Source organism: Dasypus novemcinctus, chromosome 28, assembly GCF_030445035.2.
Source record: "Dasypus novemcinctus isolate mDasNov1 chromosome 28, mDasNov1.1.hap2, whole genome shotgun sequence".
Classification (NCBI taxonomy): Eukaryota; Metazoa; Chordata; class Mammalia; order Cingulata; family Dasypodidae; genus Dasypus; species Dasypus novemcinctus.
Window position 1 is genome coordinate 44,722,145 of NC_080700.1, and position 16,331 is coordinate 44,738,475.

A 16,331-nucleotide genomic window follows, 5' to 3' on the forward strand; every position below is an offset into this window, starting at 1 on the left:
GCAACAACTCCAGTCCCAGGAAACAGTTTAACAATGCAAACTCTATAAGCTTTAAATATTCAGGGAAAATGCAAACCAAATGTGTAAAAGCTTATCTAGAATGTATAAGGTCCATGCTAAAAGCTTACCTAGGATGTGGAAGATAGATGCTAATTCAAGCCTATTGAGCACTGAAACAAAGAATAATTTAACCCTTCCTCTCTGTATAAAAGGAACTCGAAATTCTTGTTCAGGGCTCGGGTTTGAAACAGAAAGTCCCAAGTCCGGCTGGCTGTCAATAAACCATTTTTCCTTCTCAAAATCATTCCTGAGTCCTGGCCTTTCTCTACGCAAATATTTGAACCTCCTATCATTCTACAACAGTGGAGCTTACCCAATTCTAACCCTGGAACATGCCCTTGTTTCCTTCTTAATTGTGACTTTGTTTATTATATTGGCTAACCTGGGCGGCTGCAGGGTGGCGTGTTGCCCATCAGGCCCCAGACAATGAAAAATTTGTACACTCTGTTTTAGACCTCTGGGAGTGCCAAGACCCACAACAGAAATAGAGGCATCTTGTAATGGCCAAGCAGAGGGCCAATGGTTAGAACTAATGATAGAAATATCAGCTACAGTACCAATAAGTCTTTTAAACTGTTTGTTCTAAATGGTTACTTTACAAACAGGATGAGATTCTAAAATCTTTTCAGTTAAGAATACTCCTGTTATCCCTGTACTTCCAAAACCATTTTTCCCTCGCACTTTCTCACTAGCTCCTACAGGAGCATAAGGGAGCAACAATTGTGCTATGTGATCTCCAATGTCAGATTTCCAAGGAACCGAGGTGGACATGATAACTGGAATCTCTCCTTAATAGTCACAATCAGTTACTCCCTTATGCACCCTAACTCCCTGGGAGGTGAGACTGCTCCTCCTGAGGAGAAGTCCGACTGGACCCATTGGTAAAGGTCACTTATTCCCATTTCACACAGACAGGGGTATCCCCTGGAAGCAAGATAACAGGGTCTGCCATAGGGATATCTACGGCTGTGCTTCCTGCCACAGCCGGGGAAAGTCCAGGGCCCTGCGGAGTACCGGGGACTGCCGGGATTGCTCTGATGAACCAGGAGAGCCCCCTTTTGGAACAGGGCTAGGAGCGGGCCCTGCTGGAAGTTTCCCGACAAAGGAGTGCCCTTCTTATGATAATTAGACCGACATTGGCTAGCCCAGTGACTTCCTTTACCACAGCAGGGCACCGCTCAATATTTCCAAGTAGAAATATTCTGTCCGGGCAGCATTGTTTTTCCCTCAGACTTTTTCTGACAATCTTGTCTCATGTGACCCATTTTCCCACAATTAAAACATTTTCCAGAGAACCTCATTCCTGCCACAGCCTGAGCCATCACTGTAGCATGGTGGCCTTCCATCCCTACATCCTGGCATAATTTAATATATCCAGTCAAATCCACTTTACCCTTCATAATCCCACTAGCCTTCTGACAATCCTGATTAGCATTTTCATAGGCCATTAGCTGTAAAATGGTATCAGCAGCTTCTAAATTATTGTCCTTTTTTTTGATAGCCTTTTGTAGCCGAGCAATAAAGTCAGGGTAAGGTTCTTTTAGATCCTTGTAATATTTTTTGAAATGACACCTGAGGCTGACATTTAGCCTCAATTTTTTCCCATGCTCTTAAGCAACAGTGAGGGACCTGTGTGGTGGCTTGATCATTCATTGCTAATTGCTGATCTGCTCCCATCCAATTCCCCACCCCCACTAACTGATGCAAGGAAATGGGGATATTATGGGCTCTATTATGAGCAGCCTGAGTCTCTGCGTGATCTGTCCACCAGGTTTTGAATTGTCAAAACTCTCCAGACCCTAGGGTGATGTGTGCTAACGTGGGCCAGTCAGCTGGGATCAGCCTAGAGCCTTCAGCCAGCTCCTGCACCATTCCATAGGTAAAAGGAGAATTTGGACCATGCTGTTGCATGGCTGCTTTTAACTCTTTCAAAAATTTAAATGGGAAGGGCTCATGAATGAACTCATAAAACCCATTCGGATTTTGAAGATCCACCCCAGAAGCTGTTCTTTCTCGTACAGTGACCAGAAAGGCCATTTGAAGAGCCTCCAAGTCACCCTCCCTTCTAGCCTGTAAAATGCCTTGTTGTAAAGCTGACAACTTTGGCTGAGTGTCTCCAGGCATAGGAGGGGGAGGAGGTGTCGGGGGGGAAAGTGATTTCTAAAGTCAGGTAATGGTGGAGCTGAAGGCATAATAACTCTAGATTTAGTATTAAAAAATTCAGAGGGAGGCACTTCCTCACCTCCTCTATTTTCTGTTTCCTCTTCCTCATCTTCTGTTTGCAAAGGTTCCAAAACAGATCTAATAATCGTCTAAGTGGACCAAATAGTAACAGGGAGTGGGACACCTTGTACATGTAATTCTTCTCTCTTCCTACTCTTTCTCAGTCTCCTAATTCTAAACTTCCTACTGCTGGGAACCATGAGCAATATTTTTCTATAATCCATAAAAGTTCTAAAATACAAGACTTGCTGGCCTGGGCTCCTCCTGCCCTGAGGAGTTGTTTGAAGAGACAGACACATGGACGATATTTTGTTGAACTGTTTCCATTTCCCATTGTAACCCTGCTAGAATACCCGAGAGTGTCCTTACTGAGAACTTGGAAGGCCTTCTAAACCACTCAGGGCTCTGCGCCATGACAACACCTTTTAGCTTGAAGCTCTTCTTCCCTTTGGGTTCCTGTTTGGGGGCCAATCGCTGAGACCAGCTCAGCAATAGGTCTGCTCAAAGGGAAGGCGATGCAGAACTGAAGATATAAAAGGACAGAAAAAAAAAGACACAAGAGAAGAAACTAAGATGGAAACAGGGGACTTCACAACTTTTGAAACTGAGAGGCTCATCTCTAGTTTCCCCATCGTATTTATTTGAAAGCTAATGAGCAGCTGTTTGCTACAGGAAGCAACTTGTAAGAATTCTACAATAGCAGGAAGCAATCTGCAACATCTTCTACAATAGCAACTGCAACATTTACAATAATAGGAAGCAACTGCAACATTTACAATAAGGTAACATTTACAATAACAGGAAGCAATTGCAACATCATCTACAATTAACAGGAAGCAACATATACATAAGCCAGTTTCCCACAACAATTCACTCCTCCTCCCACACTATCCCCCATCAACAACATCTTTTGTTAGTGTAACAATTGATGAACAAATATTGAAGCATTGCTACTAATCATGGTGTATAATTTGCATTATTGTTTACACTTTATACTGTACAATTTTATAAGTTTTGACAAAATGTATAATGGCCTGTATCTGTCGTTGCAATATCTTGCAGAACAATTCCAATGCCCTAAAAAATGCCCTAGTTCCACCTATTCTTCCCCTGCCCCCAACCTTTGGTGACCACTATCTTTTTATTAAGTTTCCAATTTCATCCATTACTAGAGCAATAATAAGTCTACTTTTGTCCATGGTTACATCTCCCCCCCTGAGGCTTGTTCATTCCTCAGTCTTGGGGATTTTGGATGACGATGCCTACTCTGCTTCCAGTTGAGATGGGGCTTAGATTTCACAGGGCAGATGGATGGAACTGTCTTGCTTGCAGTTGTAGATATTCTGTTTTTTTTTAGGATGGACATTGTCCATCATCATCCCTTTATTAGTTGTCTTGGGCAAGTCTGATGAACTGGAGAGTAGGTGTTGGCTGCAGCTCTGCTGAGATTCAGGGCTCAACTGGCCTATGAACAGACCAAAGATTTAAATTTCTGAGACATATATTTAACAGGTCTAGTGCTAACTATAGGTTCAAATGAAAGGGGTAGAAGAATCATGTATAGGGAAAGCCTACTCTATTACAGTGGGGAAATAGGTCATCACATATCCCAAGGTAAGACCCACCAACAGGTTGCTGATTTCCTGGGAATGTTTCCCTGCCTCTAGGGTCCAGGTGTCTCTAGAGCCCCCAGGAGCACCCCTGTTTGAGGCATTGCTTACTGTGGCAGTCAGTGAGAGCTTCCTGAACGGGCATAAGTAACCTCTGGGATGACCTCCTGACTCACTTTGAAATCTCTTAGCTGTAAAAACTCTTTTATATTTAATATTTCCCCCTTTTTGTCTAGGTCTTTTTCCAAATGCGTTGCTGGTTGGTGTCAAGCAGTTCTTTTTAAATGTCTTGAGAGTAGGGACATTGGCTTTGTTATCTTGGTACACACCATAACAGGTACATAGACCTTCATTAAATATTTGTTGAAAGACGTGAATGGTTAATTAAACACTGGCATATCCGTAAGTGGGAAACCACAGTGTAGGTGTCAGTTGTTGCTATTTCCCTGGGAAACAAGTTAACAGCATCTGAGCAACCTGCTTTGCTCCTTCTCCTACCTGGTTTTATTGCCCAATTTTGCAGTTTATCTCTGAGTCTTATGCCCCGTGCATTTCCTCCCCCTTTCTTTCTTTCTTTGTGGGGTATGAGCTCAGAAGTGGAGAGTATCCATGTCTGAGCGTGATTGGTGGGATAAATTTTGTTTCTGTGCTTTGTCAGCGGTTGCCCGGCATCCAGTTATAAAAGCTGCTGTTTCCAGGAGCTAGACGACTGCCAGCAATTGGAGCAGGAACTTCCCTAGGGTCCAGGCTGATGACTGAAGGACAGTGGATGGACAGCACTGTAAGTCAGCCATTCGTTATCCAATCGAGCACCTCCTGTGAACCAGGCGGTGTGGTAAGTGCTGAGGTTTAGAAGTGTAAACAAAGCAGACATGTCCCTGCCCTCATGGCAATCTCAGTCAGACTAATGAGAGAGACAGATCTCGAACAAATGAACCCAAATAGACAAACACAAACTGAGCTGTGTGCTGTGAATCAAAGGAGCAGGATGTAGGAGAGAAAATGACACCCAGTTTTGGAGGAAGATCTGTGAAAGCCTCTGGGAGGAAAGGACATTTAGCTGCGGCAGGAAGCCTGGTAGCGAGGCTGGGCGAGGCCTGGGGGACGACGGCTTCAGGCAGAAGATCCTCAGGGCAAGGTCCCAAAGCTGCAAAGCACTTGGTGCATCCAGAACTTTAAACACACAGGAAGCCTCAAAATGACTGAAAGCAGAGGAAACTGGAGAAAGAGGCAGAGGCCATGGAGGGCCTTGTAGGCTCCATCAAACAAGGTCCTAGAGGAACTCAGGGTCCCCAGAAGCTGGACGTTCAGGAGAGCTTCTAAAGGTGCACCATGCATGGTGAGAGGCCTGCGGCACCTAGGATCAGAAGGGAAGTGGCTACCAGAACTCAAGAAAAAGGGCCACTTGCCAGGAGCTGTGGCCTTCAGGAAACCTCCTGCCCCCATCTGTGTGTGTCCCCAAATGGCTGAGCCCACCCAAAGCCAGACAACGAGGGAGCGGGACACTGGTGCAGTCCATCTGGGTGTCCCCTGGATTAGAAGGTGGAGAAGGAGGGAGAGTGGAACAACAGACGTTCAGGACGCACGCCCCGGGGCAGTGGGAGTGCTGCTTTATTCCTCTGCCTTTTCCTAGTGTCTGGTTGTTTTCTTATTTTATGTTTTTGTCTTATGTTACCTAGTGTAGTCACCTGCACAGACCTGGAAGGAGGAGAGTGTAGCTTGATAGTTCTCAAACTTAAGCTTGCATTGTCCTCACCTGGAGGGCTTGTTAAAGCAGATTGCTGCCACTTCTTGGTACATGCCCCAAATGATGGCAAGCAGGGATGCAAACAGATATTTGCGCACTGATGATCATGGCAGCATTATTCAGAATAGCCAAAAAATGGAAGCAACCCAAGTGTCCATCAACAGGTGAAAGGATAAACTCATGTGGTTTTTACACAATGCAATATTATTCAACTGTAAAAAGGAATGGCATTTTCACACACATGACAACATGGATGAATCTTGAAGACATCATGTTGCATGAAGTAAACCAGACACAAAAAGACAAGTATTGTATGATATCACTCATAAAATGCCTAGAATAAGCAAATGTAGGCAGCTAGAAAGCAGATTACAAGCTACCAGAGGATGGGGTTGAGTTGAGAGGAAGGGAGAAATATTACTTAATGGATTCAGAGTTTCTTTTTGAGGTTTAAAAATTGGGTAATGGATGTTGGTGATAGAGCACAATATAGTAAATGTAGTTAATGCACTGAACTGTATACTTGAAAGTGGTTAAAATGGAAAATTGTGATTTGTAGATATGTTACTATAATGAAAAGTTAAAAAAAAAAAAAAAGATTCCTGGATATGAGTTGAAAATGTAAAACTCCTAGAAGAAAGCAAAGGGGAAAAATTTCAGGACTTGTATTAGGCAGTGGATTCTTAGATTAGACACCAAAATTGTGAGCAACAAAAGAAAAAATAGACAAATTGGACTTCATCAAAATTTAAAACTTTTGTTCATCAAAGAAAATTACCAAGAAAGTGAAAAAAAAAATCTACAGAGTGGGAAAAAAGATTTGTGAATCATATAGCTGGTAAGGGTTTAGTACTTAGAACATATAATGAACTCTTAATGACAAAAAATGAAATTTTAAAGCATTTTAAAGCAAATTTAAAGAATTTTAATAGACGTTTGCCAAAAAGGACACGCAAGGATGTTCACACCTTTAGTCACTAGGGAAGTGCAAGCAAAGTGATAACGAGACCCCCCTCACACCCACTAGGGTGGCTAAGGAAACAAGCCTGAAAATAATAAATGCTGGTGAAGATGTGGAGAAGTCAGAACCCTCAAACTCTGCCGATGGGAATGTAGAACGGTAGACCCTCTGTGGAAAACAGGCATTTCCTCAAAGTTAAGTGTAGGATAACCACACCACCTGACAGCCCATTTCCAGGTGTGTAGATAAGGAACTGAAAACAAGGACTCAAGTACCTGTACACACAGGTCAGTCGCCAGAAGGTGGAACCGCCCAGCTGTCGGTCAGTGGTGCTGGAGTCACACAATGGAACACGGTGCAGCCCGAGGGCAGGGGGGTTCTTGACACAGCCGAGAGCTCACCTCAGGGCGGGGTGCAGGCTGCTCGCCCGAGTGGTGCCTGCTGGGGCTGGGGTGCTGCCTCCTCAAGGCCGGGCGCCCCCCGCCCCACGTCATGAGGGCTTGTGAATTCCAGGTCCTCACTGGTTTTGCCTTACACAAAAGAGGGGCTGAAAGCGTCACTTTGGTGGGCACTGTCCAGGGCAGGGGTCGGTGGTGGTGGCCGCCCCTCGCCTGGCACCTCCCAGCCCCAGGCCTCGGGCAGGTGCTTCTCCACCTAGTGTAGTCACCTGCACAGACCTGGAAGGAGGAGAGTGTAGGCTAGGACTGTCTGTTGGTCCTCCACCGCCTCATAAGGAGGAATGATGCACGGACATGCCCCAATCAGGATGGACCTTGAAAACATTACGCGGAGGGGAAGCGCAGACAAAAAGGCCGCCCATCGGATGATCCCATTCCTGTGAAATATCCACAGCAGGCAGGTCTGTGGAGACCACGCAGACGGGGCATTGCCGGGCTGGGGAGGAGGGGCCGGACGCACCTGCTTAATGGGTACCGGGTGATGGAAATGTTTAACTACACCACAGTTTGAGCATATTAAATGCCACCGAATCATTCTCTTTAAAATGGCTAATGTTATATGAATTTCACCTCAATTGGAAAGCAAGCCTAAGGAGTGCGTGCATGTGGTTCTATGGTATTGAAAACCCACCAGCCAACCAGACTGCTGGACCCTGCTTCCAACTTCCAGTCCAGGAAGTCTGCGCAGGCTTGAGAATTTGCATTTCTAACAAGTTCCCAGAGGAGCCAACGTACCTTGACACACTGTGTGCAGTGGTTAAGAGAGTGTACAGGCCCTGGAATTAAACAGAATTTGCTTCACATCTCACTTGTGCTATTTACTATCTGTGTTACCTTTTTCAGCCTCCATTTCCTCTCTGTAAAATTACTAACAGTAGCAGCATCCTTTTGCTGTGAGAATTAGATAATAAGATTTGACCATATTTCCAGATGTCAACAAACTCAAACATAATTTAGAAAGGCAAACAAGCTTAAGAGAAAAATGTTTACAACTAAATAGTACTCTTAAAAAAAATCAGTAAGAGAAGGAAAGCTAGAAAAAATGCAAATGTACATGGCATGGACTGGTACTAGATTGAGGAAGAGAAATTAACTAAAACACATGAAAATATTTTCAGCTTCACTAGTAATTAAAGAAATGCAAATTAAAACCAAACATCAGTGTTGTTTGCCTAAGGTTTTTTTAAAAAAGAAAAGAAAATGTCTCATGTTGAAAGGCTGTGGGGAAACAATCACTACTTGTATACACTTCTGGTTGGATTATAAATTAGTACAATTTTTAATTTTTAAAAAGAATTTTAAAAATTAAAAAAATTTTTAAAAATAAAAAAAAATTTAATTGTCTTTTTTTAAAGATACATGGATCAGAAAAAATGTTACATTAAAAAATATAAGAGATCCTCATATACCCCACACCTCCCCCCCAAATTAGTACAATTCTTAAAGGGGACAATTTAAATTTACCAATTTCACTGCTAGAAACTTATCTGAAAAAAATCAGAAGTCATAACAAAGATCTATAAATTGTATTGTTTATTATAGCAAAGAAAACAGAAAACTGAAATTGTCCAACCATATAGATTTGGTACATTCATATGATAGAATGCTGTTAAGATTAAAAAGAATATGTGCTATTAGGGAAATGCAAGCCAAAGCTACAGTGAGCTATCACTGCATACCTATTAGAATGGCCACTACGAAAAAGACAAAACCACGAGTGTTGGAGACGATGTGGACAGGAACCCTCTTCACGGAGGGTGGGAATGCAGAAGGGTGCAGCCTCTGGAGCACTGTTCAGTGGTTCCTTGGGAAGCTAAATGTGGAGCTGCCACCTGATCCAGCAATCCCACCCCTAGGAATCTACTCAGAGCTGAGAGCAGGGACGCGAACAGGCACCTGCACACCGTGTTCCCAGCAGCGTTATTCACAATTGCCAGAAGAAGGAAACAACCAAGGTGGATAAACAAATTGTGGTTTATGCTCACAATGGAGTACTATTCAGCTGTAAGAAGAAATGACGTCGTGAAGCATAGGACAACAAGGATGAGCCTGGAGGGCATTATGTTTTAAAGAAGCAAGCCAGACACAAAGGATCTCACTGATATGAACGAAACAAATGAGTAAAGTCATGGCTAATGTCACAGTAAAGGTAAAGGTCACAGTAAGACAGAATGAGGACAGAATGGGGAGCTGAGGCTTCATCTGTACAGATCTTGGAATAAGTTTGATTGTAAATGTTTGGAATTGGATAGAGACGATGGTAGCATAAGAGAATGAATGTAATTAGCAGTGCCAATATTGGGATGTGATTGTGGTTGAAAGGCAAACTTTAGGGTCATGTCTGTCACTAGAAGGAAAGCTAGAGGGTGAGACATGGGACTCTGCAGCATAGCGAATCCTGTTGCAGATGAGCGTGGTTGATAGTATAAATATAAGAATGCGATCCCGTGAGTCAGAACAAAGGTACTTTAATAGCACAGGATGTTAATAATAGAGCAAAAATACATCTAAAGCAAACTGTGGACTCTAATGAATAGTAATATATTATTACTTTTCATCAACTGTAAAAAAAAAAAAAAGAATTATGCTTAGTGATAGAAACCAGACACAAAGTACTGCATATTGTTTGGCTCCTTTATATAAGTTGTAAATAAAATAAATATATAGAAACAGATGAGCAGATATAGATGGCATATCAATGGAGGGGATTGCTAAGGGGTGGGGGACTTCTTTTTGGGGTAATGAAAATGTGCTAAAATTGCCTGTGGGGATGAATGTACAACTCTGATTATACCAAAAGCCTTTGAATTCTACATTTTAGATAGATGTATGGTATGTGACTACTTCAATAAAATTGCTTTTAAAAATATGTGGGTAAGTGTGTGGATACTTAAAGATATAAAATTTTTTTTTGGATTAAAAAGTATGTACAGGGAAGCGGACTTGGCCCAATGGATAGGGCGTCTGCCTACTACATGGGAGGTCTGCGGTTCAAACCCCGGGCCTCCTTGACCCGTGTGGAGCTGGCCATGCGCAGTGCTGGTGTGCGCAAGGAGTGCCGTGCCACGCAGGGGTGTCCCCCGCATAGAGGAGTCCCCCGGGGTAAGGAGTGCACCATGTAAGGAGAGCCGCCCGGAGCAAAAAAAATTCAACCTGCCCAGGAGTGGTGTCGCACACACAGAGAACTGACACAGCAAGATGACACAACAAAAAAAGACACAGATTCCCATGCCGTCCATAAGGATAGAAGAGGACCCAGAAGGACAGACAGTGAACGGACACAGAGAGCAGACAACTGGGGGGAGGGGGGCAGAGAAGGTGGAAGAAAGGAGTGGTTAAAAGTGGTTCAAAGAACATACAGACGCTTGGGTCCTTATAATGTACTAGGAGCCCAGTAATGTCAGGAGAACGGAAGACACAAGGATCATGTGCTTCAAAGCTAAAGCTGTGATCCCACTGTTCAATTCTAGCATGAAGAGAACGACTATAGCATCTAAAACTAACAAAGAATAGTCTTCCTTTGCTGAGTCTGGAAGTAAAAATGTACCGTCTGGTTTTCCTTCTAGTAGAGCTTCGGCTGCATATTTATTCATAGCTCCCCAGTAACATGGACTGTTATTGACCTGAAGGTCTGGTACAAGACAGTGTGGTACTTAGGAGGTGTTTCCAACTGCAGGGTTTCATCATCCATTTCCCATTTGGGTTTGTTTCTTTTTCTGGAACTAGTGCAAAATGTTATAATCTCATCTCCTGAACCCACATCACTATCTTCAGTACTGTTATTTGAAACCACGCTCATCACAGAACCAGTCATAGGACCATGTCTACGTGACGCACTGTTAGGAGTCATGACACAGGGCTGCATACTGGTATGTGAGAAGAGGTTTACATCTCCTCCATGTCTCTTCTTTGTTTTAGCTGACCATCCCTTGATTCATTTTGAGACAAATCTGTGCCTACCCATTCATCTGATTTGGGAGTTATAGGAGCAGTGTGTCGTTTAATAAAATGTCACCTAAAGGCTAAATCTGATCAAGGTGGGAAAGGACACTTATCTAACATGAATTCACTGGTATGAATTTTTCTTTTAGATGAAAGCCCTGAAAAGTGTCAACTACTAAAATTTTTTATTGGAAAACACTGGCCTGAACAGCAACAATCCCCCAAGTACAACGGCAAAGACCAAAAAAGAATGAAAGTCCAACAATGAGCCCCTGATACTAATGACTACGCTTGTGAGCCTGTGCACCTGAAATAAGAACAAGGCCTAGAGCAGCAGTGTGCCTAAGAGTTACCTCCTGAGAGCCTCTGTGTTCCTCAAATATGGCCAGTCTCAAAGCCAACTCAGCATGTAAATTCGTTGCCTTCCCACCAGCATGGGACAGGACTCCTGGGGATGAGCCTCTCTGGTGCCAAGGGATCACTACCAAGTACCAGCTGATGATGTAACTAGAAAATGACCTTGAATTAAAGGTTCAACTCAGACCAGCAGAATATCTCTGTCTATATATAATAACAGCAGTTAAAAATGCTTTTTGACCTAAATCAAGGGGGGAATGGAAAGGACAAATGAGTTTAAATGGCTATAAGTCTCTAAAAAAGAACTGGGAGGTTATCAAAGGGGATGCCCTTATGCACACCTGAGCAGAGTCCCAGAGACAGATAAAGTAGATACAACCCCAGGTATTGGTTCTTCTGAGGGCTACAGAGACCCACAGGTTCTATGGTCATGGCAGATGGAATTCAGTGCCATGTCAGTTGGCCCTTCTTTGGAGTTGGTGTTTCTGTGTGATGGAGCTGGACTCAGATGTGATCTCTTTTCACAAGCCTTTCCTGTTACTTTACCAGAATTGTAGTTGGTGCTGGGGTTTAATATATACCCAGGGGATCTGAATCTCTGGACTGACCATATGATAGCCAGGCCCTGAGCCTCAACAGACTTCAGCTCCTACACTCTGATTTATTGGACTTACTCACTCAGCTAACATGGAGTTGAAGAAGGTCAACCACCACACCATGGAGCCAAGAGTGCCTACAACTGAAAGCAGGAGGATTGCATCCAGCACCCATGTGGCATCTAAGCCCCTCTTGACATAGATGTGGAATGGACACAACCAATCCAAGGTCCACAGGATGAAGGAATAGAATATGGATTAGAGTGGACTTACTGATATTCTATTCAAGAACTATTGTGATTAGTAATCGAAGAAAATATGGCATTGGTGTGGAGAAAATGGCCATGGTGGGGAATGGGAGGAAGAGATGAGATGTGGAGGCGTTTTTGGGACTTGGAGCTGTCCTGGGTGATGCTACAGGGACAGTTACTGGACATTGTAGATCCTCCCATGGCCCACTGGGTGGACTGTGGGAGAGTGTGGGCTATGGTGTGGACCATAGACCATGAGGTGCAGCGATGCTCAGAGATATATTCACCAAGTGCAATGACTGTCTCATGATGATGGAGGAGAATGTTGCTATGGGGGGAGTAGTGGGGTGAGGGGGGTGGGGGGTATATGGGGACCTCGTATTTTTTGAATGTAATATTAAAAAATGAATAAAGACAAAACAAAACAAAACAAAAAAAACCACTGGCCCACAGCATCTTGCAGTTTCTGTTTGAGGGATCGGCCTAAAAATCTATGCCCAAGGAATGATCTAAGTCCAACTCAATGGATGAACAGCTGTGTTTCCTTTCTTGGCACCGTAAAGGAACTTCAGTTTTCTCTATAGTGTTCACAGTTTCAGCATCTGAACAACCCTCTCTTTTTTGACCAAGATAATTTCTTACAAGTCCATACATAACCATCCTTTCTGTCAGCACTTCTACTCTGACTAGTTTTGGGCCTTACATCAACCTTTTTACTATCATTTTTCACTATTTTCTGCCATTTTAACAATTTATCCTAAAATTCCAGAGTTATAAATACTGCTTTTTCAGTTTTTCCAGCAGGGAAATTTCTTCTGGGCACTTTCTGGATGTGCCTCCTGGAGCGCAGCTCAACTGATGTGGTCGAGTAACTGAAGCCATCATCACCATCACTGCGGGTGCTTGCTGAGACTGAGAAGGGGGGCCCGGTCACCCTGGCACCACGCGTGGGTCCTACAAGGCGGCTGCCTTTCTGTAACTCTACCTTCCTGGCACTTAGTTCTCATCTCCGACGTCTTGGTCACTGCTTTCGCCTGATCCTTAGGTGCTGTCACCACTTCCGATTTCGGCTCTTTTTCTACATTTTTTTTTTTAAGGTACTTGTGGCCAGGGATTGAACCCGGGACCTTGTACGTGGGAAGCCAGAGCTTTGGGTTTTTTAATTAATTTATTGAAGTATATCACTCACACACAAACATAAACAATAAGCGCACAGCAATAGCCGTGACCCCACAAGCATACACACCATGAGACTCTCACAACCCACCCACCACCAGTACCCCACCCCGAGGCTAGACCTTCCCAGCCAGTGACCAAAGAGCACTGTGGAGATATCACTACTAACCAAAGCATCCTCCCCCACCCCACCCCACTTACCACCCTACACCATTCGGCTTTACCGTTTGTTTCACTTCCTGTTCTTTCTTCATGTGTGGGAAGCCAGTGCTCAACTACTGAGCCACATCAGCTTCCCTGAGTTGGTTTTACCGTTTGTTTTGCTTACTGCTTTTGTTTTTTCAGGCAGCACCAGGAACTGAACCTGGGACCTCCTGTTTGGGAGGTGGGCACTCAACTACTTGCGCCACGTCTGTTCCCTTGCTTATTTTTCAAATTGCCTCACGAGCATTCTGTTTATAGTAAGAAAAAAACATACGAATCCTTTATGCATCAGGTAAAAGCTCCGATTCTCAGCACGGCACGGGAGCCCTTCTCTGACATCAACCTCCACCACTCCTTGCCAAAAATTGTAGGCATCATCCGTGCTGAATGGCCTACAACTTACGGCTTTTTCCCTCGACTGTGAAATGTGATAGGTACCTGTCTAAATTACAGGAGTGTCAGAAGTATCAAACGTGGTAACATGCAAACATACAGGAAACGAAAAAGTGGTACCATAATAAGCGTTAGCAACACCACCTCTGTAAGAGAGTGAACTCTTTTCTTGTTGTCCGATTTCCTGCCCTAACTCTCATACACGAGAGCCTTCTGGAGGGAGATCCTGTGCCCTCTCACCGTCACCAGCTCCTGGAACACGGCGCGGCAGCCGTACTTACTGAACTGAAACAGAGAGTTCCCAACTAGCCAAAGAATGAGGACAGTGACACTCTTAGATAAGGAGAAATGCTCCTTCCACAACACTGCTTGTAATTATTACACACTTTTTTTTCAAAATTTGTAAGTCTAGTTTTATTCCTGAGTCCCCATAGTTGAATTCTAGTAAGAAACTAAATGCAGCAAAAAGTTTTACAAGGAGTGACAGGCACAACAAATAAGGTTCATTATAAGTTTTAATCTATGATAGAAAATGTTACTTAAAAACACAATTGAACATCTTGTTTTAGTAAATAAAATATAATGATCAAATTTAATTTTGTAAATACTTCTATGGCACAAAGAGATTTCCCCGAGATTCAACTTTGTAATCATGTTGTTTGCTTTTTGAGAACCACACCATAATAGCAAACTGTATAAAGAATACAAGTAAAGCTTGTTAAAATGATTGTCATGGATGTACTATTTACTAATTCAAAGAACACTGAATTCTTTCATTTACTGAACTCATGTTATTCATTAATGCATTCCCTTATGCAGAATGAAATATAATACTCAATGCTTATCATGAAATAAGCGGTTTCCTGTTCCAGTATAATCAGGGACAGAATCACATCTTCGGTCCTGGCATCATTAACGCAAGAGACAACAGCAAATAAGCAGCACTGATAGAAAAGTATGCTAAATCTAGTGGTTGTCAGCACTGTTTCAGCAAATGAGACAAAACTTCTAAACTTTCTTCAAATGCTTTAAAGATAAAAATTTCAGTTTACTATTCGATTTTAGTCTCATTGAATGAAGCTTCAAAATTAAATAACTGATACAAAGTAAATTTCAATTTGGCTGGGAACTTTAAATTTTTAAAAGATAATTTTCAAAATGCAAGCCTTCAGAAAAATTAAACGTAAAATTAATTTTTATCCATCATTTTGGCAATCCCTGGCAGTTCATTCCTTGCTTCCCAAAGTCCTCATAGTAAGAAATACGTGAATAAGGAAAACAGAAGTTTTCCTGTTCAAAGGATGGGGCTTCTGCTTTTAAAAACAGGACCGCTGTGTGCCAAAAAACGTTGAAAACCACACACACTCAAACACAATCACATCCCTTATTAGGGCATTCTTAGACTCTCACGCCTTTTGACACAGAAGACTGGTGATGTAAAATTTCCCTTCTCTCCATTTGAGGTTAACTATTTCAGTATATTAGTAGGTTCACTTCATAAAACTCTCAAGATAAAATAAAGGGCTAGATTTTCATCTTATATTACTCTACCAAGTAAAACTAGACACAGAGTAGGTAGAAAACTACCAAGACAATTACACAGTGACTGATAAACTGGCCTAAAATAATTAGGCTTCTTATTTCTAATTCCCTTTTAAGAGTTATCAGCTGACAATATTTTCAATCTGTAGCATCAGGACAAAGAAAACGAGATGCCATACTCTCTTAACTCAAATATTTCAAGGTAAAATAAAGCATAAAACCTGAAAATAACTTCAGTGCTATAGACATTTAGAAAGTTACAACTAGTAAAGCTCTCAATAAAAAGGTCTGGAGGGCAGGTATATTTCAAAAGAATATTTTACACACTTTGGAAAAAAAATAAGTGTATTTCAAATAACTTGAAGTATTTATAGATTTCACACAGTCTCCAAGTTTTACTTTCTGCACTGCTGTTTTGCGTTCAAGTCTCTTACATCCGGTTGGCAAACCCTTGGCTGTCTACGCTGACGCAAAACTCTGCTTGTCCATCAGCCTCCTGTACAGCCCGTCCGGCTTGGCCAGCAGCCCCTCGTGCCTGCCGTACTCGGCGATCCTGCCCTGGCTGAGCACGGCAACCCTGTGGGCCCTCTTGACGGTGGACAGGCGGTGGGCGATGACCAGCACCGTCCTTCCCTCCATGAGGCGGTCCAGGGCCTCCTGTACCAGGTGCTCGTTCTCCGCGTCCAGCGCACTGAACATGAGAGCAGAGACGTCAGGGCCACGCGCGGTGCCTCCCGCTCCACTCGGGGACCCTCCACTAGCAGTGGGTGTTTCTTAGCGCCAAGCGCCCTTCAACTGCCTGGGCTAAAGC

At 43.1% G+C, this 16,331-nt stretch overlaps 1 protein-coding gene and 1 pseudogene across 2 annotated transcripts in view; both read right to left on the reverse strand.

The window, feature by feature from the left end:
• Window positions 1–7,157: 7,157 nt before the first annotated feature.
• LOC101433386 (suppressor of cytokine signaling 4-like) lies at window positions 7,158–13,448 on the reverse strand (annotated as a pseudogene).
• A 1,027-nt stretch (window positions 13,449–14,475) lies between these two features.
• The window catches only part of ABCB10 (ATP binding cassette subfamily B member 10), a 39,075-nt gene continuing 37,219 nt past the window's right edge, over window positions 14,476–16,331 (reverse strand). For both annotated transcript variants that reach the window (XM_058289712.1, XM_071212552.1), the window contains exon 13: window positions 14,476–16,211. In XM_058289712.1, the coding sequence (XP_058145695.1) occupies window positions 15,980–16,211 (232 nt within the window). In that variant the 3' untranslated portion in view covers window positions 14,476–15,979. The remainder of the gene's footprint in view (window positions 16,212–16,331) is intronic.